Below are 25,981 nucleotides of genomic sequence, written 5' to 3'. Positions count from 1 at the left end.
GGTCCAGTCATGGCCCTTTGCCCACCTCCACCATATCTCATACTCGCGACCTGTTGGTCATGGCCTGCACCTCCGCATCTGCCTCAATAAGCCCAACCATACGGCTTGTCTATTGTCATGGATATTGCGAACGCCATCGACGACGTGTGGCTGGAGGCCGTCCAATAGCTGGGACGCCCCCACACCACCACCCAAACGCCCCAGTGTTACTTGTAACTGCCATCATCGCCAAAGCCAGCTTCTAGAAATTCCGCGCACGTACCGCCCGTCACCGAGCCTGAATAGCCAGCCCTGCCTGCAGCGACTCCGTACTACGCAGTTTATTCTCGTACATGACAATAGCCAGGGTCCTGCGCCATCAACTTTGATTGCGAACGGATACCGCAGTGGCTCGCTCGTTCAACCCGTCGTCCCGTCACCCGCACGCCAAGTTCGGTGAAGGCGATGCGCCGGCGCCAAAAAGAATCCAGGGCCCTGGTGAATCAAATCAAATCAAATCACCGCCAACAACAATGCAAATCTGCCATGGTGACTACTATTTTGGTCCCAACGGGGGCATTCGTCTCGCGGCGTAGATGAAACAATGACCACAAAGCTTTCGCCTTAGCGTGCCTACGTCTGTCTCCAGTCCCCAACCGTCTCCATCTCAGACCACACCAAGATACAGTCAGACGCATCTCAGCGCCCAGTCGCCCGTATGGCTGATTATCTTGCAAACACACAGCGCGCTATGACCAAAAATAGTGGCAACAAACGAACAGGGCTGCAATGACTGGCGGCGGGCCAATGCTACCATGCGCCACCTCCAACAGCAAGCTTCCGTCGTGGAGTTCGGGCAGTTTTGGAGCCTTGGACAAAGCGCACGATGAATAGAGGAATGGAGGGAGCTTGGGACAAGCACGAGGGCCGGTGGCGCCCAACGGGTGGCCCATGGAAACCAGCCATCCAGTTGGCCATGGCTCCGCCCGTCTCGAAGCCGTTGCGACATCTCTTTGTCGATCCTATCCGAGCTTTCTCCCTTGCGCGTCCAACGCCCTGAATAGAATACTGGGTTGCCCAAAGCTCAGTTGAAACAATCGAGGGTCTAAATCGTGGAGCGGGCGCAGACGCGCAGGCGCGAACGCATCATACATGATCGACACCACATCGCGTTTCCCCAGCATTCATAAGGATTTTATGAATCAATACAGCCCCTGGCCGCATACTTCCTATTGTTGGCCCTGTCTGGTCGCGGCAAGGGGGATCGCCCGACGCCCAATATGCAGCCCGACGAGGACTCAGCCGGCGCTGAATGCGGATCGAGTGGCATCTCCCCATTTCCAAGTCGCCTTTTGCTTGTTCATGCGCGCCTCGTACACTGCCTCTTATTGCCCCCCCTTACGTCCACTTTGCCCGCTGGAAACCCAACGCGAGACGCTTCGACCAGCCAACAACCAACCGGGAGGGCGGCCGTCGTCATGCAGGCCCCGACCCCGGGATCCCACCCAAGGCCCAGCTCCAAGTCGTTGACGGGCATTTCCGCGAGTCCATGAAACAATCGATGGAAGGCTTCCAGAAGCAGTGGGGGTGGCCAAAGGGTCCGTGGGAAAATGCCATCTCAGGGCTGCACTGTGCTGGATGCGCCGGCGCGCCGCAGGGATGTCCTGGGCCCGTGGCTGCCACGAGGGCTCGATGCCGGTATGCACCTTTGCTTCTGTCGCGATAACCTCTTCGCCTCAGCTCCCCGGATACGACGCTAGAAACAAAGAAGATTCAAAATGACCGCAGTTGCCCTTTCAAGAGTCGGCTGATGACCTTATGATGGCTTGTCGGCGTCTTTGTCCTGCTTCATTGGGAGAGGGCGGCAAAAAAATCAATCGCCCTGCGCTGCGTTGGCAACCATGCCACCCTTCGGCCCTCAGCACACCCTCTTCCGGCATCACGGCGCTATCCTCAGGTGAGGTGGGGGCGATCCAAGGCGGACGACAAAGACCAATTTCACAAATCCGATCAAAGAGACGATTCGAGTATCGAGTATCGAGTGTTGAGATCATGTGGCCCCTCGTCTGGCCCTCTCTCGCAATTTCAGCCCTCTCCGCGGTGGGCGGCATGTGGGCTGAATATGCCGTCGGTGCGGTTTGAGGACGCAAGCCTCACGCATCCGTAGTGTAAACAGCATGTCTCAGCCTGTGACCGTTACGTTGCGCCCGACACCCTGACAGCTGAAGAGAAGAGCGGAGCAGGGGGGCCCATACGAAAACAGCACCACTTGTTCGATCAACCTGGTCCTGGGCAAAGAACGCGCGCGATGCTGATGTAGTGCGGAATCTCTTGGTCATGCCGGTCAACAGGATCTACGCAGGTGCCGACCCGCGGTTATTTGGAATGCGCTGTCGATGTCGGATGGTTGAGACGGGTGTTCGGTGCTGAATGGCATCCAAGCGACATGACGTATAGTGGTCCGGCCATGCGGGATAACGGGAGGCAGGACCATTCCAAGCATTTCTGACATTGCTATAAACACAGAGTCCGTCCTTGAACGGGATGAGCATTGTTCAGATACACATCCGGTGCAAACTCTTCCCGCATCAGTCGTGTCAGTGTCGGTGAACACTGGCCAACGCAAGCCTACAACGAGACCCGCCTGGACTCCGTTGATCTTCAGGGCACCCGATCTACACCGGCGGGATTTGACCCTGTCCTTCTTCACCGTTGGTCGTGTATGGAGGGGCAAAATGCATCAGATGCCCCAGAAGAGGCATTAGCAAGTATGCCGTCCTAATTAGATGCATTGCGCAGCCCGTTCGTCCACATTAGCCGCTCACGACATGGACGGGGGCGAAGACGGTGAACGGTGCGGTGAACGGTGCGGTGAACGGTTGATGGATGAAGTCAGGGGCTGCCGGATCATTCGATTGCGGCTGTCAGATTCCCCGGAAATCTCAGCGAGATGCTCACTTTTTTCCTTGCTTTTTCCTTCCAGTTCCCCTTGGCGATGCTCCCGCCATCTTCCCGCTTTGCTGACAGTGGAAATTTGCTTTGCTTTGCTCGCGTGCCTGTCAGGCGGGTTCGTGGCTCATAGAACTAGTGGTAGAAATCTCGTTGAACTGCAGCCCAGCCTTGCGTGCATGCAGTCGTGGAGATTAATTACGCGAACGCCTCTCTGGCCACACGTGGGGGAGGCCGGGTCAATAAGACTGCATCCGCGAGGCGTTTTACACGGCCACAGGATAAACGGCGGTGGAGAGAAAATGGAAGCGGTCTGGATTTTTCAAGTGCATTCTCCACGCGAAGCGCGCGGGTTCTATCACATCCGTCCCCTATCCCACGTCAGTAATTAGGAAGGTAGTGTAGCTAATGTAGGTAGGTCGTAGCGGAATCCGAAATGGCATTCCCCCGTGAGAGAGAGTGTGACGCGAGACCTGAGGGGCACGTTGAGGTCGGACGAGCCAAGACCGCGGTCGGTGGGTTGCAGCGCAACTTTGAGTCGGGGGGGTTCGGGTCCAGAGCTGGCGCCCGGCGGAGCAGCAGATGACCTGGCTGTAATTAAACGAGATAAGATACGTGGAGTTTGAAGTCACTGACTCTACCCTATACTGGATATATGGTCGGTTGGGCAGATACTTTCAAGTCATTTACATACCTGAGCTTGAGTTGGTGACACTACCTATTCATATAGTAAGAGTAAAGGAAAAGGGACAGAGAGATATGGCAAATTAGATGTAAGCAATTCAGGATATCGCTTAAACTCTCATTGGAGAAAAATGACTGCTTTCAAAACCACTTATACCCAACAAATTGCTCTGCTAACAGTTCATAAAATTATCCAGCATTGAACATTCACCACCTCGGCTGCTCACATTCCACCGCCGGAGTATCAATCACATGGTTATCTCCAAACGGATCATCGTCTTCTTCCTCATCCTTGGGCTCCTGTCGAGGCGCTGGAGGCGCCGGAGGCGGTGCAGGCCGGGGAGGCTGAGGGGGCGGCATCCGTTGGCCTGGCTTTGCCATGGGGGGCGGTCGAGGGGGCGCGGCAGCCTTGGGCGAAGTTGCGATGTGCAATTCGGAGAGGTCGGGAGGCTGCGAGGTCGTGGGGGAGTGGCCGCTGGCCATGGCCTCTTTGCCCTTCAATGCAACCACTGTGGTGGATGTGTCAGTTGGTCTTGCGCGTGTATTGCAGGGATGGGTCATACTTCTGTAAAGGTGGGCTTGCTCGGCGAGTTCGTCATCGGAATCACTATCGGCGTCGATAGATCGGTCGAGCTGCTCAAAGGTCATGAGTGCATGCACAAGCTCATCGTTGGCATGGAGCAGGCCTCCAAGCCACTGCTCGTGCTCGACATGATGGATCTGCTCTCCGTTAGATACATCGTCCGAAGAAACTCTACAAGGGGAGACGCACGTATCGTAACACTTTTCGCCGGAGAAGTTTACAAGCTTCGAATTGCTCCATCGCAGCCTGGTTGTCGGAAATTTGTTCCTTCTCGCGGTTGATGCTCTGAAGCGCATTCTGCAAGTTGGTCGCCGCAAAGGAAGAATCCGCAATGACCGACTTCATCTGCTCCTTCTCTTCTTCGAGGTTGAACGGCTTTCGCTTACCCTTTGCCTTGTCCTTCTTCTTATCCTTTGAGCTGCCAAAGAATGAGCTCGACATGGATGTGGACTTGGCGTGGCTGAACGCGGGAGGGTTGGAAGGACCGCCTGCATTTTGAGCAGCCTGTTTGGCGGCCTCTTCTTCCTCGTCATCGACAAATGGGTTCTCCTCGGTTTCCCTAATAACCTTTGATCTCTCTTGGGTTGCGGCAACCTTCCTCTTAGGAAGTTCCTGAAGAGATCAGCATCTGCTATCAGGCAACTTAGTGAGCAACTCACCTTGTGGAGCCTTGCAATCCTGTCTAGACCTGGAGTCCCCGCATACTGAGCCCAACTGCGGAAAAGCTCGCGACACTTCTTCTTGACCTCGGGATCTGAGAGTTGGTCGGTTCCGCACACGCGCAAGCGCTCCAACAACGGCTCATCGGCAAAGGTGCGCTGGAACCGCTCTCCGGCGTTCTGGATGAGACCATCCAAGAGGACTAGGGCTCGGATCTGCCGATGAACATTACCATACTTGAGCTTCTTGCGGATGGCTCGCGCAGCCTCGCTGGGGCCCGAGGCCTGGAGCTTGATGACTTCAACGAGGTCGGGGATGCCGCTCAGGTCCTCCTCTTCGTATGACTCTGAAGTGAGATTCTCGACGGTGACGGTTACGGCCGAGAACGGCTTCTTCTGTTTCGGGGTTCAGCAAGTGGTTTATGGTGTGGAAAGGAAAGGAAGTTTGACGGCATCCCAAGGTAAATAGCTCAAGCGCGGCGCCGTAGCCTGAGCGCAACACCCCGTGGATAGTCCGTCGCATACAGCCGACATGTGGCCGAGGAGCAAGACTAACCTGCTGGAACATGTTCGCAGAGCGCCGAAGGTATTTGCGATGGATGCGGGGGCTGAATGTGAGGGGATGCTAGCGGCTATAGAGTTCCAGGATGATGCTATCTCGCCTTGCCAGGAGCGCACGTGGGTGTTGGCGTCGGCTTGGAGCAACAGTTGATAGAGAGGCAGTACCAGGTCCGGCGAAGTCGCGAGGAGGGCGCAGATAAATGGCGAAGCTGTAGTCCCCAAAAGCAGCAGCGCTGAGCAAGCAAGGAGTCGCGAGAAGCGTGGTAGAAGCTGTCTTCATGTGACGATAGCTGGAGGTCAACAAGGGAGCCGCGCACAGCGGGCGGGATGTCGTCGTAGTGGGGTTGTTCTGTAGCGCTGCGACGCGGGGCTGTTAGGCTGCGTGCTTGGTGCAGTGGAGCTCAGCTGTCGTCAGAGGTCAGCCGAGTGCGACGTTTCCGGCCAAGGTGACTGGATGGCTCGAGTGACATTTCTGGGAGCACCAATTCAGTGCACATCTACGGCGGGCGGTGACTGGACCTCTGACATGGGCCCTTGAAACAAGTGACGACAACCTGGTGAATTGGTTTCAGGGGCGGTTGGACAGGGGCGGCTCAACACGGGCGCCGATCACAATTCTTGGTCTTTGCTTGCTTTGTTCCCAGTATATTCCGAACTACCGAAATCACGTCTGCTGATCCGCGAGCGTGTTACGGCTCTATCTACTAAACTTAATATTTACACTCTCTTAGCCTTGTCCCGGGGGAGCTTTGGAAAGATCTTTTGGTCGATCACTGGTCAACCGTGATTTGGTATCGCGTGTTATATAAGCGGAGTTGTTGAGAATAAGCAACACCAACTAACCAACTATGAGACGCGGTAAAGGTAACGCGATCAACGCGAGATGTACGCGGCTCGTGTAGTTTATCACGTGATTTTAACAAATAGGCACTCTGTACCTACACTCCCTTTTTACAAAATGCGAACGATTGCGATTAGGAAGATTGTTAGGCGGGTATGTATGTTGACGTACTGTTACGCGGATTTGGTGGCACTTGGAATTCTGAATACACTCTAAGATCTCCATATAGAATTGGCGCCACAACCATATGTGGAAGTTTGACACGGAATCTATGCTCAAACTTAACTACTGCCAGGAATATATTCCCAGATGCAGCCTATTTCCATACACTACCTAGTACGATTAACTTCTCTTTGATATATGGTCCACTACCGGAGTTGGGCTGCACTGCACGACTGCATGAATGCCGCACTAGCACCCAACCTACCCTAGACACACCCACTACGACTCACGCAATCGCCCCTCCCCCTCCCCCGCCCCCGCCATCGCAACGAATTTTGACTGTATGACTGCCGAACAACAACTCCCAGCCTTGTGACTCACCAACCACATATACTCCTGAAACTGCAATCCCCTTCACGGAGCTGGAACGACATCTCAACAACTGCGACCAAACACTGCCTACTATGGGTTCATCGGGACCCGTGCTCCCGGAGGAGGGCAAGCGCAACGTCCTCATCACCAGCGCCCTGCCCTACGTGAACAACGTCCCCCACTTGGGCAACATCATCGGCAGTGTCTTGTCCGCTGACGTCTTCGCGCGCTTCTGCAAGGCCCGCGGCCACAACACCCTCTACGTTTGCGGCTCCGACGAATACGGCACGGCCACCGAGACCAAGGCCCTTGAGGAGGGACTCGAGCCCGCCGCGCTTTGTGCCAAGTACCACGTCCTTCACAAGGAGATCTACGACTGGTTCCGAATCGACTTTGACATATTCGGCCGAACCCCGTCAGGACATCAGACCAAGATTGTCCAGCAGATCTTCACCGACCTGTGGAAGAACGACTACATCGAGGAGCGCGAGACCGTTCAGCCCTTCTGCCCTACACCCGGCCACTCCAAGTTCCTTGCCGACCGTTTCGTCGAGGGACAATGCAGTATCTGCGGCGACAATGGCGCTCGCGGAGACCAATGCGACGCCTGCGGTAGCCTCCTCGATGCCTTTGAGCCCGAGCAGGAGCCCAATACTGGCGACGAAGACCATGTCGAGGCTAAAGCCACCGGCTGGCTCATCAACCCTCGCTGCAAACTCGACGGCGCCGCCCCCGAGAAACGATCAACGAAACATCTATACTTGAAGCTGGACGCTCTCAAGGATGAGCTGGTTGCCTGGTTCAAGAAGAGCAGCAAGGAGGGAGAGTGGAGCCCCAACTGTACTGCCGTAACACAATCTTGGATCAACAAGGGCCTGCTCCCCCGTGGCATCACCCGAGATCTCAAGTGGGGTGTCCCCATCCCGACGGGCCTCGAAGGTCTGAGCGACGAGGAGTACGCCAACAAGGTCTTCTATGTCTGGTTTGATGCCTGCATTGGATACGTGTCTATCACAGCGAACTACACCGATGGAGATAATTTGGCCGGCACCAACTGGGAGAAGTGGTGGAAGAACCCCGAAAATGTGAGGCTCTACCAGTTCATGGGCAAAGACAACATTCCGTATGTACCCAAATCCCCATCTTGCAATTCTATTCCAACAGCCGTGGCCGGACAAGTGTCTGGCCCTGGGTTATTTCTGCTCACACAATGAATGAGATTGGATGCTGACGCTCGACACACCAGATTCCACACCATCATCTTCCCTGCTTCCCAACTCGGAACCAAAGGCAACTGGACCCAGGTTCACAAGCTGTCCACCACTGAGTATCTCAACTACGAGGGCGGCAAGTTCAGCAAGTCCAAGGGTGTCGGTGTCTTCGGAAACACTGCCAAGGAGACTGGCGTCGACCCCGATGTCTGGCGATATTACCTCCTCTCCCGCCGCCCCGAGTCTTCTGATTCTGAGTTCAAGTGGCAGGAATTCATTGACTGCAACAACAACGACCTTCTCAAGAACCTTGGTAACTTGAACCAGCGAATTCTCAAGTTCTGCCAATCCAAGATGGACGGCATTGTCCCAGACTACACCAAGTACACCGATGAGCGCATTGAAGAGCACAAGAAGGAGGTCAACGAGGCACTCGAGACCTACAACTCCAACCTCGAGGCCATTAAGCTGCGCAACGGTCTCGCTACCGTCATGCACATCTCTTCTCTCGGCAACAAGCTCCTCCAGGACAGCAAGCTCAACAACCAGCTTCTGGCTGACGAGCCTGAGCGCTGCGCCGCGGTCATCGGCCTCGGCATTAACCACCTCCAACTCCTCGCCAGCATCCTCTTCCCTTACATGCCCTCCACTGCAGAGGCCATCCTCACCCAGATTGGCTGCCCCGGTCTCATTTCCATCCCCGAGACTTGGAGCGGCGATATCGTCAAGCCCGGCCAGGCCATTGGCGAGCCCAAGCTGCTCTTCTCCCAGATCCCTGCCTCGCAGATCGACCAGTGGCGCGAGGCCTTTGGCGGAGAGGAGATTCGCAAGCAAAAGGCCCTCGAGGCCGAGAAGGCTGCCGCCAAGAAGGCTGCCAAGGAGAGGAAGAAGCAGCAGAAGCTGGCTCTCCGCGCAAAGGAGGCTGAGGCCACCACTACCGAGGTCCCTGCTGTTGAGGTACCTGCTGTCGAGAAGCCCGCCGAGGCTCCTGCTGCCGAGAAGCAGTGAGCAAAGAAGCTCACTGGCTCTTAGCCCCCCTGAATGAATCTCTGGCGATATAAAACGTTCGTCCCCGTACCTTTGGTGCCTTTCGGATAACCTGAGCTGGCGAATTTCAGAAAGGCGGAATAGAATTCAACATAGATCCCCGAGAGTCTTTGGAGGTGTTGATGTGTAAAGTGGATTGAATCTCAGATCAACTGATGAGAACAATATGGGCTAGAAGGCTTTCTAGATTTATGTACAATGTGGAGTTGTGATGACGCTCGTTTGGTTCCTTGTAGCAATGTGCATGATTTTTTTGCCTGACCCTGACTTGGCTTAGTTTAAGCCGAGAGCAAAATGGATTTAACAGCAGTACACTCGACAACGCGTGATGTTGGAGGCAAGAAGCCCCAGTTGTCGAACAAGGAATATCTCAACCTAATATATGTTCCCAAGCCTCTGCCATGACTCTGTTGGCCCAGTATTGTACTCCCTCTTTGATTTCTGATATCTCTCTAACTCTCATCTTCCTCATAACCGGAATTGCATCATCTGCTTGGCATTGATTAGCCTGCGTCTTACCCACGGCCGTGAGTGTGGGCGATTTTGCTCTTCAGCGCTGCTAGGTCCTACATCTGCACAGTCTTGACTCGAACATTATGTGTATTCACGTTTTCGAATTCTGGCAGCGTAATGGTATTCTTCCATCTATTTATTTGGTAGGTTCATATTTTAGTAGTGTGTAACACAGAATAGCATATGAGACGGCTCAGTAACTTGGGACAATTTGGTTAGCTTGCCTTCAACCTCTGCGTCCAGTTTCTCTTTGTAACCCGGAGTTTCAGTCTCGCTCCCACCGTGTTGTCCGACCTCTCAACTTGACGGGAATCTCGTTGAACTGGATGGGTAAGTTTTACTTAGTGCTGGGTCTAGGGATATCGGTGGCGGACGGTGTGGCTGTTGCTGTCTGGTGAGCTGTGAGAAATGTGTTCTGGGTTCCCCCTGATCATGTAGTTTTTAATTGTAAATAGAGTGATGTAGTGTGTAAAATGTGTAATTCTGAAACTGAAAAACTCCGAGTAACCCTCGGCTGGTTGATGCCGATAGCCTGTTTTATTTATGTTCCCGAAACTCCTTGAGCCTGTTGAAAGGCACAGTTCCCCGTTTGAACTCCTTGTTGATGCACGTCGGTTCATATGCGGATTCCCTTGTAGTCCGAGTCCCCGCCATCATTAGGCGCGGAAGTGTTGGATGAGGCAGTGATTTCTCACTGTGCCGAATCCGTGTAAGAGAAGAAAATAATCTTCTTAGTTCTGCTTCTTGCCCGCGGCCCTCTCCTGCTCGCGCTTGGCGTAGATACCTGCGGTGAAGGGGTCCTCATAGCGCAGGGCAATCACATAGACGATGTAGACCCAAAAGGTCAGCAGGATACCGGCCGGCTTCGCATAGTAAAGGGAAGTGGCGAAGAAGCTCATGGTGGAGCCCCAGTACATGGGAGCGCCGGTCACGTTGAAGGGGAAACCCGTCACCATCTCGTCCATGAGGAAGCCAAAGTAGTCACCGAGGAAGGTGCCGGTAATGCCGAGCGACCAGGTAGATGTAACGACCAGGATGTTGCCAGTCAAGAAGAGGGCAACGGCAGCGGCCTGAACATAGGGCGTCTCGAGGAGCGGATGCGAAGGCTGCTCAGCGATGGCGCTCTTGAATAGAAGATCGCGGACGATGCCGAGAGAGAAGATGGTGGCGGCGAGGCCATAGCAAGCGGCACCAGAGTTACCGCCGAAGAGGTTTGTAAGGAGCTTGTTGCGGTACTCTTTATGAGGCATCCCAAGTTAGCATGACGTCGTTTCAGGGTCGTGGGGGCCGAATGTGGTGTCTACCTTGGCGAGCGACGATGCTACAGTGGGAGGTTAGCATGCCACGCGACCTCTTTAGCGGGGGACTTGACAGCAAGGACTCACTTCCAGAAGAGGGGATTGAAGGCAATAGAGCACGCGGACACTGGAGAGAAGCAACGGAATCCGTGTTAGACAAGATGCATTTTCACAAGAATGGGGAGCTGGTGGGAGCTGGCGGCAGAGGGCAGAGAGCAGAGAGCAGGGGAGCTTGAGAGCTCGACAGCTGGCTAGAGGCCACTTACCTAGCAAGCTCTTCTTGTCAAAGTTGACGTAATTGACGAGCTCGTTCACGAAGGAAGCCATGATGAATGCGATTTGCGATTGTTCCTTATGTTATTTCAGAGAGAAAAGAGGAAGAAAATAGCGACGTGGGATCACTGATGCACAAGGTTCACGCACAAGTCACGGGTCACAAGAAAGCTGAAAGAAGAAGAGTGAGAGCTTTCTTTGTTGGGGTAGGAGGGAAAGCGATTGGAGTTAGAATGAGCCACTGTCACATGTTTCTTTGACATGGAAGAGAGTGGAAGGGAAGGAAGGGTCCCACCCACTGGCGTCATAAGCTATGGAGGCAGACAGGCCTGGTCCAGGCGCTGGCTTCAGGCGTTGGCTCCAGCGCTGGGGTCCAAAGACGCCCTAATTTTGTGTCTAACTACAAAGTCACAGACGGGAGCCACAGGGCCATAGAGCTACTGTAGCTAATTGATGCGCTGGAGGGGCCCCTGGCCCGCTGCTGTTCCGGGCCTGAGACTCCATACCCCCGCAGACTGCACTGATAGTGGACAGGTTGCAGATGGCCTGTGCTGCGGGGACTTTCTCAGCATCCCGTTTCTCGCCTCCGTCACACCGTCAACTCAACGCACCGAGAACCGTCGATCCATTCGTCTATTTTCCTCATCGACAACCCATCACCGCATTCGAACTCGCGCATGACGCACAAATAATACCATTGTTTTGTCTATCGATGCACAAACCAAGGTGCCATCCATCCCCTGTGGACGCACGCAAACGAGCGCTTTCTCGGGTGCCTTCCGGCCCCGGCTTGACCGTCCCTGGTCCAACGCCGTACGCCTGACAAGCTATGTTATGTATCCCTCCAGGGTCATGATAATCCATCCTCCTCGCTTATGCCCTCATCCCTGAGCATCTAAAAGGACACAAACACTAAAAAAGACAAAAAGATGATGACAAGATAAAAAGGACAGCCTCAAGTTCGACGGTTCCTCGTCTTCTTCCCCGTGGTCTGGGTATCTTCCTCTTCCTCGTCCTGGCCCTTCTTGAGATCCTCTGTCAGTCCCCATTCTTCCTTGTCGTACCAATCTTCCCCGTCCGACATGTCCCGGTTGGGACCCGAATGCGCCTCCGCCTTGGACCAGTGCAACACGTCCTTTCGGAGTTTCTCTGCTCGGAGAAGACCCAGAAACAGCTTCTTTGCCCCTCGACATACCTCCTCTTGCTTTTGTACATACAAGGCAAGCAACCGCCTGATGTCTTCAGCTTCTTGTTCAGGTAGCCCCACATCCCGGTCTGGCTTTGTGCCTACCGGTGCGATAAACATGGGGTGAACAAACAACTGCTCCAATCCTTCCAACGGGATAGGCCCCTCTTGGACCCCGTTAATTAATTCGTTGGGTTGGTGAGTGTCCGCAATAATCTCCCCTTCACCAACCCGCGCCAGGCTTGTTGCTCCTGAGCCCTTGTCTCCGCCTGTTTTCGGATTCACGGCATCGTCGACATTCTCCTGGGACTTGTTCTTGTCAACCCCCCGGGGCCCTGACTTGAGTTCACCGTCTTCTTGTTTCATCGTCGGAGTTGAAGCCGAGCCGTTCACTCCTCCGTTGGGGGCTGACTCGTTCTTCTCATCCTGGTCCGGCCGAGAGCCATTCTGGTCCACAGGCTCAGCATCCAGCATGGAGACGTCTGCATCATCTGTCGTGATTTTGTCCAATTGCAGCTCTTCGACTAGAGCATCGGGAAGAACGCCTCCAATTTCGATGCCATTTTGGCCGTGTGCACCGCCGTTGATCCCAGAGGATGGTAGCGCCTCTTGAGACCCCTTGGACAGACTTAGTAGGTGACGAGCGACGTGGTCGTCTGTAAACAGCTCAACATCTGACGACTTGACCAGCATTTCGCATGGGACCCAGGTAAAGTCGCCGCATAGCGCAGTCAGGAGATGCCTAACCTGCCATAGCGAATGATTCTCCTTGCGCATGTTGTCACAGCTCTGGTCGACGAGTTTCGTCAGGGTCTTGGATGTGAACGGCTTCGAAAGGGTTTGGTGAGTTGATAGACCAGTCGACGCGGTCAACGGAGCGAGAAGATCTGCTATTGTCAGGTTCGTGGTCATCGACGGACTCCATTGGTGACGTACGTTCTAGTTGGATGTTGGCGTATGGGTTCAGTTCTGACGCGAGCGCCTCGGCTTCCTGAAGATGATCGTCGTCATCGTCGCTCTCGATTTCATAGCCCTCGTCGTCGATGAGGGGTGGGTTGCGGTGGAGGATCGGGCGTCGGAGGCCGGCGTACTCAACATACTTCGTGTCTGTCAGCAGGACTGGTCTCTGAGACTGGCATCATGAGTGTGGAAGCTACCTCTCTGTATGAGCTTGGACCGTTGGTCGGCACCAATTGCCCCTTGTGGGCGAATCGGGCTCGTTTCTTGAGCTTCTGACCTCGATTGCTGTAGCTGTCGATTTCGGAGTCTGAGTCGGACTCTGCGGCGCGACCGACGTTAGTGGTGTGTCCGCTGAGATGTCGCATGACGGGGTGCCATACCATAGACCTTCCGCTTGAAGGCCTTTTTCATGCCCGCTATAGTCTCGGAGAAGAGGACCTGTTGTGTCGCCATGGTTGGCAGGAGGTGGGATTGACGAGCGACGTGAGGAGGACGATCGTGGGTGGAAAGACGAGGACCGGAGGGAGCCGGTGCGGGCGAGGGCCCAGGAGACCTTGAGCGGCTGGCGACGAGTCGAGAGCTTAGCTTTTGGTCTCCTTGTGTCGTAAGGATCGCGGAGGCTCAGGGGATTTTCGAAGAGGCGAGACCGCGTGGGAAGACGAGTCGACTGCAATTTTGCGCGAGTGTGCCGTGACGACGGGGGAGAAGCTGGAGCGAGGCTGCCCGCCTTCCCATGGCCCATGACCACATTTCCGGCGCCTATCCAATCAGGATGCCGGTGCTCGGGGTGACATTTTGCCGCTCCGGGACAGGGGAAAAGATACGTACCTTCTGGGCTAATGGGACTATACCAATCTGAGACTCGTACGGAGAGTTACAATCCGGGTAATTAGCGTTGGTGTGGGACAGTACGAATTTCCCACGAGTCTCGCACCCTGCGAAAGCCCATATCAATATCTTGAACTTGAGGTGACCGTATTTCTCACCAAAATCATATAGAAATACATGATATTGTACTAGTTTCTCATAGTGCGCTATAAGACACAAGATTATTTTGTTAGGTCTAAAGACCTCAAGTTCAGATCAAGCAGAACTGGGTGTGTCTGTTTCAGCTCCTGGCGAAGGAGTCCATCCCCTGTGGGTTTCTAATCCTCCACTGAACATCTTATTTACTACAAGTTATCATATGAATAATGGTAAAAGCAATGAAGTTCAGGGAATAATAGTGTGCGTATATATGAAAATCGCACGGAACGGCATCTCAACATATACATTGTCTACTCAAATTCATGACTACCCCAACACCAAACCGACCAAATTCTAAGCGGACCAGGAAATTTCAAAGAGAATTTGAGAGATCCTTCACGTTAAAGAATGCGAAGGTATTTGACTGTCCATTTAATAGTCCTCGCCGGCACTTCCACAGAAGGTAACACCCTGAGCCCAGGTGGTTGATTTGTTGTCCTCAATGGGCCAAGAGTTCAGGTACGCACTGATGTGGAAGGTCAAGCCATAAGCCTACATCTCATTGATCAAAGTGGAGAGTGTTTATTCAGGCGAGGGATTGAGCTACAAAACCCGGCTTACATAAATGATTTCATCTTGTGTACTGCTGAGATGACCTGGGGATTGTTGTGTCGGAAGCTGGTGAAAGTAGAAGAACTGGTTGGTTTGAGACGTGTTGGAGATTACTGCTCGCCTAAGAGACGGAAGTAGTGATGAAAACTGGGGGGTGGAGAGACTTATATATACAAGCAGCGAATGGAGAGGAACTTCACGATAACTGATAGGGGATACCCCAAGAACCCAAGACCGCTTGTATCGGCCCACACACACTCGATAAGAATCTCGATCGATTGAAATAAATGAGGATAACCAACCTGGCCAATGTTTCTACCAGCCCTCGAACACCTCATGATGCGTGAAGGGCGTTTGAAGGATGCAGTCGTTGAGGCACCGCACATGGAGTTGATGCCTTGGGAAGAACTAACAGAGGGGAGCTTTACTGACTTGCATAAATAGGTCATGGGTGGTGTTAGGCCTCCAAGTATGTATCAAATCTTCAATCAAAACATTCTGTCGTTGCAGGGGTTTGTCCGAGAATCCAAGAGAATTCGGAAAGGTGCACGCGTAAATGACAAATCTGGGCTAGACAACATACCCCAGCCGCGTTTCCGATCCTTCCATGCACCCAAAAATGACAGGTGTCCGATCCTTTGGATATGTGACGTGTTGCATGAGGGGGAGGCAAGGGTAAGTGTGCGTTTGATATTGTCATACTAGTGGCGCAGTATGGTTCTAGATTCCTTCTAGCCGACGCCATTTTATATCACACCGCCGCCCGTTGTTTGACAACTTGTCACTTTTCTGCCGAATTTGAAACTGGACAATTTGACCATTGCATTTCATCAATAAACTCAAGCCTCAGCACCCCCACAGGTAATGGGCAGATATGACATTGACGAAGGATCCTCCACGCGTGGTATGGTCCTTGGAATCGGTGATATTGTACGGGTCCGCCGATCGTTTGGGCCTTCCAAGCGAGGAAGCCACTTCCATGACATGCTGCGCCTCAGGGATTCACTGGCTGATAAGAAAATGGCCAACTCTTTACGTGAAATAAAAGAACGATCATGCTCATACACAGTTAAGCACGATGTGAATGGAGCTGAAGCAATTCAGGTCCACCTAAACGTGCCTTATCTATGTACTTGCGAGTGAGCACGTCTCACTACGGCTTAAATCCATCGATCTTCTTCCTTGTTATCTTGGACTATCAAGTTAGAAACAAGATATGGGTTAGAAATTTTGGGCCCTAAGCAAGAGGTAACTGTATGTTCTCGTTTATTGGCATATTAGTGACTTCGGGAAATGTCTGAAACATAGCCCCAGGGACCCTTGGGTACTTTCTCCCGCCTTATTGAACCACAATTAGTGGAGGATATATCGGTGTCGAAGAAGAGGCGTAATGCCAGTTACAAACGCGCACATTATATTGGGGCTGGTACCGACCATATTCTGGCGAGTCATCAAATGTTGAAGGTGAAAGCTTCGGGCAGAACTCGATTTGTCTCCGAATGAACTGGTTGTCTCGTCGCTAATTACTCTTGATGAACATGCAAAGTAGGGCTCCTGGCGAAAACTTGGGATGAAAAGATCATAAATATGAATAAAGAAGTTTTAGCGTAAAATGGCTAGCTGAATGACAGAGGGCCATTATCTTCTGCACATGATATTAAGAAAGGGCTTCAACGACATAATTCTTCCCTCATGGCTACCTCATGCGACGGTAACCGTCACGTTACCCAAGAAGTTCTCGCTCGAGTTGCCGACGTACACGGTAAACTCACCCGGCTCGACTACATACTCCATCTTGCGGTTCCACAGACCCCACTCGGAAACAGCTAGATCAATTTTGACCGTCTTTGTCTTGCCGGCCTTGACCTCGACCTTGTTGAAGCCCTTGAGCTGGAACCGGGGCACATCGATGGTCGCGATCATGTCCTTGACATAGAGCTGCACTACCTCGGCGCCGTCGCGATTTGACTTGTTCGACACGTCGACTGAGACGGTGATGGTGTCGGACGCGGACACCTTGCTCTTCGAGACGGAAATCTTGGAGAACTCGAATTTGCTGTACGACAGGCCGTATCCAAAGCCGTACAAAGCGGTGGGGGTCTCGAGAACGTAAGTGCTTCCAAAGTCCAGAGTGCCGTTCTCGTACACCTTTCCGGGGTTGGGCCACATGCGCGCAGAGTTGAGATGATCGTAGTAAATGGGAAGGGTGCCGACGTCGTATGGGAAGCTGACCGAGAGCTTTCCGGATGGGTTCTCGTTGCCGTAGAGAATATCTGCCAGAGCATATCCTCCCTGCTCAGACTGGTAGAACTGCTGTACGAGGGCAGCGGCTTCATCCGAAATCCAGGGCTCGGTGATGGGCTTGCCAGAGCTGAACACAACGACGGTGGGCTTTCCAGTGTCGATGATGGCCTTGACAAGTCGGGGCATGGCGCCGATGAGATCCAAGTTGCTCACATCAATGTGCTCGCCAGTGGTGGCATTAAGACCGCCCCAGAGTTCGTTCTGGTCTCGGGACCAAGTTCCCACAACAACGACGGCCACGTCAGCGGCCTCGGCAGCAGCGACGGCCTCGTCAAAGCCGGAGTCATCGTTGGACCAGCGCTCGCAGCCTTTGGCATAGGTGACCTTGCCCTTGCTGGCGGCCTTGATGCCGTCGAGAGGAGTTACGCCGCGGGACATAGCAGTGTGGATGACGTAGTCTCCGTACTTTTACCAGTGTTAGCACATCGCATCTCAGGGTGGTATCTGGAGGCACTCACGTTGACATAACCATGTGCCATGGGCCCGATGACGGCGACGTTGGCGTTCTTCTTCAGAGGCAAGGTATTGTCGTGGTTCTCAAGGAGGACAATGCTTTCGGTATCAAGCTGGCGAGCCACTTGCTTGTTCTTCTTAGTGTTGACGTAGTCAAAGATCTTCTTGGCAGGGACGCCAGGGTATGGGTTCTCGAAGATGCCCATCTTAAACTTTGCACGGAGGACGCGAGAAACAGCGGTGTCCAAGACGGATTCAGCGAGTTTTCCCGACTTAATTAGCTCTGGGATGATCTCGTAGCTCCAGTACCCACCGCCCATCTCGACATCGTTGCCGTTGGGGAGAGACTGGTCATTTATTAGCTTGTACCATCTCCAAGAGAAGTCACAGACGTACCTCAAGGGTGATGCACTCATTGTCCTTATCCTCGCAGACGAAGAAAGTGTTGGCGAGGCGAGCAGTGCCACCGGCGTCGGAGATGACGTAGTATTCGTAACCCCATTCCTCTCGAAGGATATCTTGCAGAAGGTGGGGGTCTGAGACTGTTGGTATGCCATCGTATGAATTATACGATGACATGATGGAAGTCGCACCACTATCGATGATGGCGCGCTTGAATGGTGGCAGATATAGAGACCTCAGCATTCTCTCGCCACCAAAAACGGGAGCTGTGTTGATGCCTTGCTCTGGGGAAGCAAATGCAGCCTGTCTCGTTAGCGCAAATTAATTATTAATGGCGAGGCTTGACTGACAAAGTGCTTGACCATAGCTGAGACGCCTTTATCTTGAAGGCCCTTGGCATAGGAGTATCCCATCTCTCCGACCCTGTACATGCGTGTCAGTGGATGGAAATAGAAATATCGCAGAAAGGTATGGACATACAGATAGGGATCTTCTCCAAAACATTCTTCCACTCGTCCAAATCTCAATTCTCTAGCCAAGTCGACCTGAGGAGAGAAGAGCTGGTTGACACCGAGGGCCAAGGCCTCTGTCGCAATGATGTTTCCCATCTTCTCGACCAGCCCCGGGTTAAAGGAGCAGCCAATTCCGATGGGGGAGTTGAATATGGTGGCATTTAGGGCAAGGAAGCCATGGAGTCCTTCGCTCTGGACGAATGTTGGGATTCCCAATTCGGTTTCATCGGCAAGGTAGTCTTGTGCTAACTTGGCGGCTTTCTGGACCGTCTCCATCTCGGTATACAAGCCGGTCCAAACCGAGTTGGCTCGGTACTCCATGTTCCACTTGAGACCCGTCTTGTTGACTGTGCCATCGGTGATGTTGAGGTAATTAGTCATGTCACCTTGGATCAACTGAGCCATCTTCTCCTTGACGGACATGCGCTTGAGGAGGTCGGCAACACGATCATCGATGGAGGCATTCTTGTCCTTGTACACAGGCTTCTTGGCAGCCTGGCCGAGGCTCGCCAGGGCAGCAGCGGAGATGAGCAACGAGAGCTTCATGGTGGAGATCTAGGGACCCGAAAGTTGACGAAGAAGCTGGATGCAAAACAAAATCACGACAATTCCAGGGCCATAACACTGGCAATTATATATCGATAACCGGGGCCCGTCGAATTAACCGTTCATCCTTTGCCCCTCACCGGATCGTACAATTGCCAACCGAACTATGCCAAAGCGAGGCCTTGGAGAAAGCAAAAGGGTCCCATGGCCCCCATGGTCCATGTCATGGCTCTGACTTTGGGAGATGATGCCGAGAGTAGCATCACGGCTGGTCGCGCCAGGAACGGCAGGGATGTAGCGGTTCCCGGGGAAGTGCGGGGACACCACCAATTGGGAGGGGTTCTCGAGAAAAGGAAGAAATTGAGAGACGGGGAGAAGAACCCAGACGGGTAATGGAGACGAGCAGCGACGGTGTGGATTCGTGGGATTCTGGGGGAGTCGGGGGACTCGGATTCGGAGATGAGCAGGATGTGGCGATGTGCACGTTGCTGTCGGGGCTGGAACGGCGCGCCGACGTTCCTAGCACGGCGAGCTGTGCGTGACCCAATCGCGACAAGGTGCAGATGCAAGGCGAGGACCAGGCCGGGAGATGTGAGCTGTTGGAGTCGACGTTGTAGGTGTAAGTGGATGGTGGAGAAGTCGTGGTGGAGCGCAAGGTGGAGTTTTACGGCAGAATTCATCCACTCTTCCCACTTCTCCCGCAGATCCACCTCCCCACTATCACATCCCACCTTCATCAACATCGCGGGGGAGTCGTGGCTCGCATCGCAGAATAGACTCCACGATGTGCATTTACCCGGTCGGACGGGCCCCACGCCTATTAACGCGCCAATCGAGCCGTCCCTGCGCCTGTCATCCCGGCACTTCCAGCGTCGCTCAGTCGCCGCCAACCGGTCCCGCGTGCCTGGTTGCCGCTGGGCGAATGACGCTGCAGGGTTGCAGCCCGTTGCAGCAGGTCACGGCAGGTTGCAGCGGGCCATGACAGCTTACGAGCGGCCGTGTCATGAGAGGTGGTGGGGTGAGGAGGGGAAGCTGTGGATGTTCTGCGGGTGAAGTGCTTAGACTCGTTCTGCGTTGAGCTTCGGGGTAGATTGTGACGATGTTCCATGATATATGGTGGAGCGTGAGATGATGGGGTCTATCTCGCTGCTGTCATTGAAATTGGACCGTGACCGAGTTCCAACAGCCTGTTTCTCTTCCAATTCCTCACAGCCAAGTCAATTGGACCACCAGCACCCTCTCCTCCATCGACCTGAACATCGCCATGGTGCGCCTTCGCGATGGCATGTGGCTGCCCGCCGAGGGCATCTCCACCGAGTACGCCGAGGACATCTATGAAATCACGCCCTCAGAGGACCAGCAGGCATTGAGCCTCCTGTGTCCAGTCAAGCACATCCGCTCGCGCGGCGACACCCTCAACCAGCCGACCGTCACTCTCGACGTCAAGGCTGAGATGGACGGCATCATCTCCATAGAGTCGACGCACTGGGCTGGCGCGCAGATCAAGGGACCTCACTTTGAGCTCTTCCCGGACGGCAAGCCGACTGTCCAGGGCGAGATTATCAAAAGCGACAAGGGCACGACCCTCAAGTCTGGCGTCTTGTCAGCCACCATCCATCCGGATCCTCATAACTTCGACATCAAGTTCCACAGCACCGATGGCTCCAAGTACCTCACGTCACTTGGCAACCGCAGTACTGGCTTCGCCTACACCCCATCGCCTAGCACACCGATGCAGCTAGGCGACATGCGCGACTTCAAGCACTACATGTTCTTTCAGACAGCTCTCTCCGTCGGCGAGTCCATCCACGGCCTGGGAGAGCGGTTTGGCGCCTGGAACAAGGTCGGCCAGCATGTCTCTCTTTGGAACGCAGATGGCGGAACCTCTAGTGACCAAGCATACAAGAACGTCTCCTTCTGGATGAGCAACCGTGGTTATGGTGTCTTCGTCGACAACCCCGGCCGGGTAGACTTGGAGATCGGCAGCGAGCGGACTACCCGAATCCAGACCACCATCGAGGGCCAACGCTTGAAGATCTACATCATCTACGGTGATGGACCTAAGGACGTCCTCAAGAAGTACACCACCCTCACCGGAAAAGCTGGCAAAGTCCCTAGCTGGAGCTTCGGCCTTTGGTTGACAACCAGCTTTACCACTAACTACGACGAAACTACGGTTAACTCGTTCCTCGAGGGCATGAAGGCTCGTGGCTCCCCAGTCGATGTTTTCCATTACGACTGTTTCTGGATGAAGGCATTTACCTGGACCGATTTCGTCTTTGATTCGGAGCGCTTCCCCGATCCCAAGGGTCAGATTTCTCGTCTCAAAGAGAGCGGCCTGTGCAAGAAGGTCTGCGTCTGGATCAACCCATACATCGGCCAGCACGGCGCTGCCTTCAAGCACGCTGCCGACCGCGGTTACCTGCTGAAGCGCAAGAATGGTGATATCTGGCAGTGGGATCTGTGGCAGGCTGGCATGGGTCTCGTGGATATTACCAACCCCGAGGCTGTTGCCTGGTACGTTGAATGTCTCAACGGACTCTTCGATAAGGGTGTAGACGCCCTTAAGACCGACTTTGGCGAACGCATACCCACGCTCGACGTCCAATGGCACGATACCACCGTCGACCCCCACAAGATGCACAACTACTATGCATTTGCCTACAACCGCATTGTCTACGAGGCTCTCCAGAATCGCTACGGCAAGGATGAGGCTGTGCTATTTGCCCGTGCTGCTTGTGCCGGCACTCAACGATTCCCTCTGGTGTGGGGTGGCGACTGCGAGTCGACCCCCGAGGCGTTGGCTGAATCCGTGCGTGGAGGTCTCTCCATGGGTCTCAGTGGCTATTCTTTCTGGAGCTGCGATATTGGTGGCTTCGAGGGATACCCTCCCCCATGGATTTACAAGCGATGGGTGGCGATGGGTCTGCTGTGTAGTCACAGCCGTCTGCATGGAAGCAACTCTTACCGTGTGCCCTGGACTGTCGATGATGATGACCAGACCGAAGAAGGCTGCTCCAAGACGCTGGCCAAGTGGACCTCGCTAAAGACGCGCTTGATGCCGTACTTTTACGCCCAGGCAATGGAGTCGATCGAGGGTGGAATTCCCATGTCTCTTCGTGCTATAGCTCTCGAGTTCCCCGATGACCCCACGGCGTGGTATCTCGACCGCCAGTTCATGGTGGGATCCCAGCTACTCGCAGCCCCGATTTACGACGAGTCGGGCGAGGTCGAGTTCTACCTGCCCAAGGGAAAGTGGACCTCGTACTTTAACAACGAGGTCAAGACTGGGCCCGGCTGGTTCAAGGAGAAGCACGCCTTCGGCACCCTGCCGCTTTACGTGCGCGAGAACACCATCCTGGTCCTCGGTAAACGCGATCAAGTCGGAGCCGCATACGACTACGCCAAGGATGTCGAGGTTGCCCTATTCCAGACTGTCCCTGGCGCCAAGGCCACCGTGGTAGACGGCGAGGGCAAGGCCGTTGCGGAGCTTAGCGTCGGAGGTGATGGTAAACTGGAAGGTGGCGATACACTTAAGGGTGACTATAAGATCGTATATAGCGGTCGAAGTTTGGAGGGGGATGCTACTGTATCGATCGAGTCGCTGTAAAGTGATGAGTTATGAGAAGGTCGACGATACTATTGAGTGAGGCAACACCGAGAATTAGATTGAACGTATATCCGCCTTAAATGATAATGAATTTTTTTTATTAAACCACGAAGCCATGTTATCTTATGAAATGGATGTATACCTATTTGCGCGCATACCTACCACTATTCGCTCCTGGGAGCAACTCTCCGCCTAATCCACTCACTTCGTACATCCCCTCGTCTTCGGATTCGGGGTCAGCATCTTTTGCCAGCTGTGATGCGGGGACGGATGGGACCGTACGAAGAGAAGATCAAGATATTGATGCTTCTACGCGGCCCGATGACGAAGCTTCTCGCACTGGTGACTGAATCTTTCGCATGAGAGACCTGCAGCTGGTGTGCCTAGCGAAAAAGGGTCTGAGTGATTAGCGTTGCCGGGGACGGACTCAACGATAAATGACTTTGGGTCCAAGGTTCCCATGGACTTGTGGATAGAGAGGGTGCTTGCTTGAATCCAACCCAGGGTTGTAGTTCATCAGAAGGTGTGTATCTTGGGATGATATAAACGATAGTGATTCATCGGCTTGAAGAGGTGTCTTGGGACAGCATAAAACATTGTGATTCATCAACTTGATCACATGTGTGTCGAGATGATAATGATCAAGTGGAGTAGTTGGGACTAAGGATTGTAGGTCTGTCTGTTCCTGTCCTATTCGTCTTGTCTGATGTACTGATCGATTGCCTGGAACCCAGAGCATGGGGCCGCGAAAGATGTCGCAAGATCTCTGCGTCATCAATATGATATTTGAATCAGTAGAATGTATCACTTAGCTCACCTTATCATTGGAGGGGTTCATCAGAGATGTCGATGATAGACTGTTTGTTACGACACATGATGGTGTTGAACATGGCACCTCAAGAGTGATCATCCCCATAATTGAGAAGGAAGAAGATGCAGACACCTTTAAGTAGTACCACACATGATTCATTTTAGGTGTTCAGCTGTAGCCTGGCTGATTTGGTAGTACGTGGGGGGCCTGCGGAGGAGTGAATCTGAGGCACCTACTTTGGTGCTACTGCTACGTTGGTGTCGGAATAGCTGTTGAATAAGGGCATGATCAAGGAAACAAAACTGCCGCGTAAGCCATGGAGCGTTTCACTTTTGCTCGTGCCATCAATAATCACCTGGAATTTTGGGGATGGGACGGTAAACAGTATGGGAAGTCCATTCACAGGTTGTCCGGGTTGGCAGGTGACATGTTCCGCAAGAGACACGGTACTACTGTTGAGGACATTTTATGCTTCTGAATTTGCAACGTACATTCCATGACTCTAAGTTTATTGGCAGAGGCTGGTGTTTGTTGAGGCTCATGCTATATCCATCCTCCTCTCGATACTGATCAGACAAACCTTTCAGCCCCTGGTGACCGTCTCCTGGTGTTTCTTCTGTCCCCTTGCAACATCTCGGGCAATTCTTTTCTGGCGTGTCGCTAGTGCGAGGTTCTCATTGACCTGATGACTGACGACGCAGTCAGTATTGATGATTGCCTTCGTCTGCTCCGCCTTGAAGGCGGGATCCACGTAACGCGGGAAGTTGACAGGATCGTTAGGAGGACCGTTGACACTAAGCCAGCTGCCTCACTTGCTTCCCCTGACATCGTTGTATTCGACCATGGACACTGCCCGGTTCATGCCTGCGGTGGATAATTTCTTGCTTAGGGTTCGAATGTCAACAGCACCGCCAAAAGTCGATGGAGATCTGTGGTTGTGGTTGTTAGATCGCGAGGGTTCTATATCCTCGTTCTACTGTACTGGCGCAAACAGAATGATCCACGCGGCATGAAATCGAATGATACCTATCAAGTAGATTTCAACCTGACCTTGTGTAAGGGTCTTGACGACGATTGGAAAAAACGTGGGCTTTGGACACAATGTCACCACCGATTTCACCAGGTCTGGGTCGTCTGAATCGACCCAGCTGCTCTCCCTGAACACAACATCAGCAAGCAGCGAGGGCAATGAACATCTCGATCTCCTCTCTCCCATGACCCATGGTTTCCAGTCCATGACGGCAAACCCATGCAGTCATTCACTTACTCTGGAAACCGGCCAACTATAAAAAGCCAGCTTCCATCCGCCAGTTCAGCTTTCCTCATCTTCTTCTCCCACCATCTCCAGACCCCAACAACTCCAACACACAAAATTCCATCTTCTCCGAAACCAGCCGTCCAAGAAGACACCACCAAGCCCAACATGGCCAACACAAACAATCGGGGGAGCGGGCCACCTCAGAACCCCACGCTACCAGCAGTAGTCGGGGTATCCCAGCCGAACTTCGTGATCCCGGGAAGTATGCCAGCAGGTCAGGCAACCTGGCAGTTCCCGCAGGTGACAACCGCCTCTGGGTTCAGCACTATCCCAGGGGCTCCCGTCGCATCTGCCTTCGTGCCTTTCCCAATCCCGGCGCAAAACCCATCCTTCCTGGGCCAGCCTGTGTCGCAGCCCGCACAGCAGGGCTACTTTCACATCCCTGGACACAGGCCCGACCCCCCTCCTGGATGGATTCCTTACGTGAATCCACCACCAGCACCTTACAAGCCTGTGCACATACACCCATTCCAAACACACTTGCACACAGTTCCTGGATACATTCCTTACGTGTATCCGCCAGGCCCAGGCCAAATATGGCCTCCACCAGGAGGAGTTCCCCCAGGGTGGCCTGCACCAGGAGCAGGGTGGCCTCCAGGAACCTATCCTGGAGGAACCGGACCAGGGGCCGGGCCAGGAGCCGGACCAGGAGCCGGACCACCTCGATAGCCGCCTGTTCCCGGCTGTCACATCGATCCCTCTCAGAAGACATCACCTTGGCAAGTCATCGTCGGCTGAAGAGATGAACTAAGGGCCATATGAGATGGGGTTGGAAAGCGAACCCCTTGTGCTGAACGGATGGAAGGGAAAGCAAGGAAGGAAAGGACGACAAGGACGGCAAGGTAGTAAAGGCCGGCAAGGATGGCAAGGAAGGCCAGGGATGGGGATGTTTTTGTTTCTCTCTTTTGATTCACTCTTTTAGTTTCTCACTTCTTGATTCTCTTTTGAATTCTCTCTTTCAATTCGCTCTTTTCAACCAAGTGTGCTAGCAATAACTTCAATACGAGTCACTCATTTAAATTTCATGGCTACCCCTAGAACACGGACTGCTAAGTGCCAACTATTTTACACTGTGTACGTCATCCTTGATGCTCATGCGACTTGACTCCGTACCTAACATCACAAGTTTGCGAACTTGATGCCAATCAGCATACGCAACGAGTTCATTG

The 25,981-nt window shown here is 53.5% G+C and overlaps 8 protein-coding genes across 8 annotated transcripts; 4 read left to right on the top strand and 4 right to left on the bottom strand.

Annotated features, from left to right (window-relative positions):
- The first annotated feature begins 2,648 nt into the window (after window positions 1–2,648).
- BGZ61DRAFT_183231 (uncharacterized protein) lies at window positions 2,649–3,667 on the top strand. Its single transcript, XM_046237703.1, has one exon. The coding sequence runs from the start codon at window positions 2,766–2,768 to the stop codon at window positions 3,318–3,320; it is 555 nt and encodes a 184-aa protein (XP_046107553.1). The 5' UTR covers window positions 2,649–2,765; the 3' UTR covers window positions 3,321–3,667.
- BGZ61DRAFT_446518 (uncharacterized protein) lies at window positions 3,650–5,737 on the bottom strand. Its single transcript, XM_046245218.1, has 5 exons — window positions 5,411–5,737; window positions 4,855–5,250; window positions 4,385–4,807; window positions 4,176–4,332; window positions 3,650–4,121 (listed from the first exon to the last, which is right to left on the bottom strand). The coding sequence occupies exons 1-5, from the start codon at window positions 5,420–5,422 to the stop codon at window positions 3,820–3,822; spliced, it is 1,290 nt and encodes a 429-aa protein (XP_046107552.1). The 5' UTR covers window positions 5,423–5,737; the 3' UTR covers window positions 3,650–3,819.
- Window positions 5,738–6,755: 1,018 nt separating this feature from the next.
- BGZ61DRAFT_415314 (tRNA synthetases class I (M)-domain-containing protein) lies at window positions 6,756–9,420 on the top strand. The gene is made up of 2 exons (XM_046243348.1): window positions 6,756–7,913; window positions 8,037–9,420. Exons 1-2 carry the CDS (start codon window positions 6,883–6,885, stop codon window positions 9,007–9,009), a joined length of 2,004 nt encoding a protein of 667 aa, XP_046107551.1. The 5' UTR covers window positions 6,756–6,882; the 3' UTR covers window positions 9,010–9,420.
- Window positions 9,421–10,292: 872 nt separating this feature from the next.
- BGZ61DRAFT_491841 (phospholipid methyltransferase-domain-containing protein) lies at window positions 10,293–11,186 on the bottom strand (the record flags this gene model as incomplete). The annotated part of the gene is made up of 4 exons (XM_046250475.1): window positions 10,293–10,798; window positions 10,866–10,882; window positions 10,947–10,986; window positions 11,126–11,186. The coding sequence occupies 4 exons, from the start codon at window positions 11,184–11,186 to the stop codon at window positions 10,293–10,295; spliced, it is 624 nt and encodes a 207-aa protein (XP_046107550.1).
- A 901-nt stretch (window positions 11,187–12,087) lies between these two features.
- BGZ61DRAFT_491840 (RXT2-like protein) lies at window positions 12,088–13,731 on the bottom strand (the record flags this gene model as incomplete). The annotated part of the gene is made up of 4 exons (XM_046250474.1): window positions 12,088–13,205; window positions 13,255–13,417; window positions 13,476–13,597; window positions 13,659–13,731. 4 exons carry the CDS (start codon window positions 13,729–13,731, stop codon window positions 12,088–12,090), a joined length of 1,476 nt encoding a protein of 491 aa, XP_046107549.1.
- Window positions 13,732–16,382: 2,651 nt separating this feature from the next.
- BGZ61DRAFT_183162 (family 3 glycoside hydrolase) lies at window positions 16,383–19,155 on the bottom strand. The gene is made up of 5 exons (XM_046237702.1): window positions 18,496–19,155; window positions 18,366–18,438; window positions 18,010–18,318; window positions 17,619–17,960; window positions 16,383–17,565 (listed from the first exon to the last, which is right to left on the bottom strand). The coding sequence occupies exons 1-5, from the start codon at window positions 19,071–19,073 to the stop codon at window positions 16,558–16,560; spliced, it is 2,310 nt and encodes a 769-aa protein (XP_046107548.1). The 5' UTR covers window positions 19,074–19,155; the 3' UTR covers window positions 16,383–16,557.
- A 1,182-nt stretch (window positions 19,156–20,337) lies between these two features.
- BGZ61DRAFT_475129 (family 31 glycoside hydrolase) lies at window positions 20,338–22,683 on the top strand (the record flags this gene model as incomplete). The annotated part of the gene is made up of 1 exon (XM_046248649.1): window positions 20,338–22,683. The coding sequence occupies one exon, from the start codon at window positions 20,338–20,340 to the stop codon at window positions 22,681–22,683; it is 2,346 nt and encodes a 781-aa protein (XP_046107547.1).
- Window positions 22,684–24,917: 2,234 nt separating this feature from the next.
- On the top strand, window positions 24,918–25,481 carry BGZ61DRAFT_569251 (uncharacterized protein; the record flags this gene model as incomplete). The annotated part of the gene is made up of 1 exon (XM_046256022.1): window positions 24,918–25,481. One exon carries the CDS (start codon window positions 24,918–24,920, stop codon window positions 25,479–25,481), a length of 564 nt encoding a protein of 187 aa, XP_046107546.1.
- Window positions 25,482–25,981: the final 500 nt, after the last annotated feature.

Source organism: Ilyonectria robusta, assembly GCF_021365365.1.
Source record: "Ilyonectria robusta strain PMI_751 chromosome Unknown BGZ61scaffold_5, whole genome shotgun sequence".
Lineage (NCBI taxonomy): Eukaryota > Fungi > Ascomycota > Sordariomycetes > Hypocreales > Nectriaceae > Ilyonectria > Ilyonectria robusta.
The sequence above is the reverse complement of the archived record's forward strand: the minus strand, read 5'-3'. Positions and strand labels throughout refer to the sequence as shown.

What these genes read in the sequence shown, in the direction of transcription:
- BGZ61DRAFT_183231 (XM_046237703.1), top strand. Translation starts at nt 2,766, where the DNA reads ATGCATTGCGCAGCCCGTTCGTCCACATTAGCCGCTCACGACATGGAC.
- BGZ61DRAFT_446518 (XM_046245218.1), bottom strand. An exon ending in GGCGAAAAGTGTTACGATAC is followed by an intron (nt 4,333 to 4,384) that starts GTGCGTCTCCCC and finishes AACGGAGAGCAG; the next exon opens with ATCCATCATGTCGAGCACGA. An exon ending in GCAAGCCCACCTTTACAGAA is followed by an intron (nt 4,122 to 4,175) that starts GTATGACCCATC and finishes CATCCACCACAG; the next exon opens with TGGTTGCATTGAAGGGCAAA.
- BGZ61DRAFT_415314 (XM_046243348.1), top strand. Translation starts at nt 6,883, where the DNA reads ATGGGTTCATCGGGACCCGTGCTCCCGGAGGAGGGCAAGCGCAACGTC. An exon ending in ATGGGCAAAGACAACATTCC is followed by an intron (nt 7,914 to 8,036) that starts GTATGTACCCAA and finishes TCGACACACCAG; the next exon opens with ATTCCACACCATCATCTTCC.
- BGZ61DRAFT_183162 (XM_046237702.1), bottom strand. Translation starts at nt 19,073, where the DNA reads ATGAAGCTCTCGTTGCTCATCTCCGCTGCTGCCCTGGCGAGCCTCGGC. An exon ending in ATGAGTGCATCACCCTTGAG is followed by an intron (nt 17,961 to 18,009) that starts GTACGTCTGTGA and finishes ATAAATGACCAG; the next exon opens with TCTCTCCCCAACGGCAACGA. An exon ending in TGGCACATGGTTATGTCAAC is followed by an intron (nt 17,566 to 17,618) that starts GTGAGTGCCTCC and finishes CACTGGTAAAAG; the next exon opens with TACGGAGACTACGTCATCCA.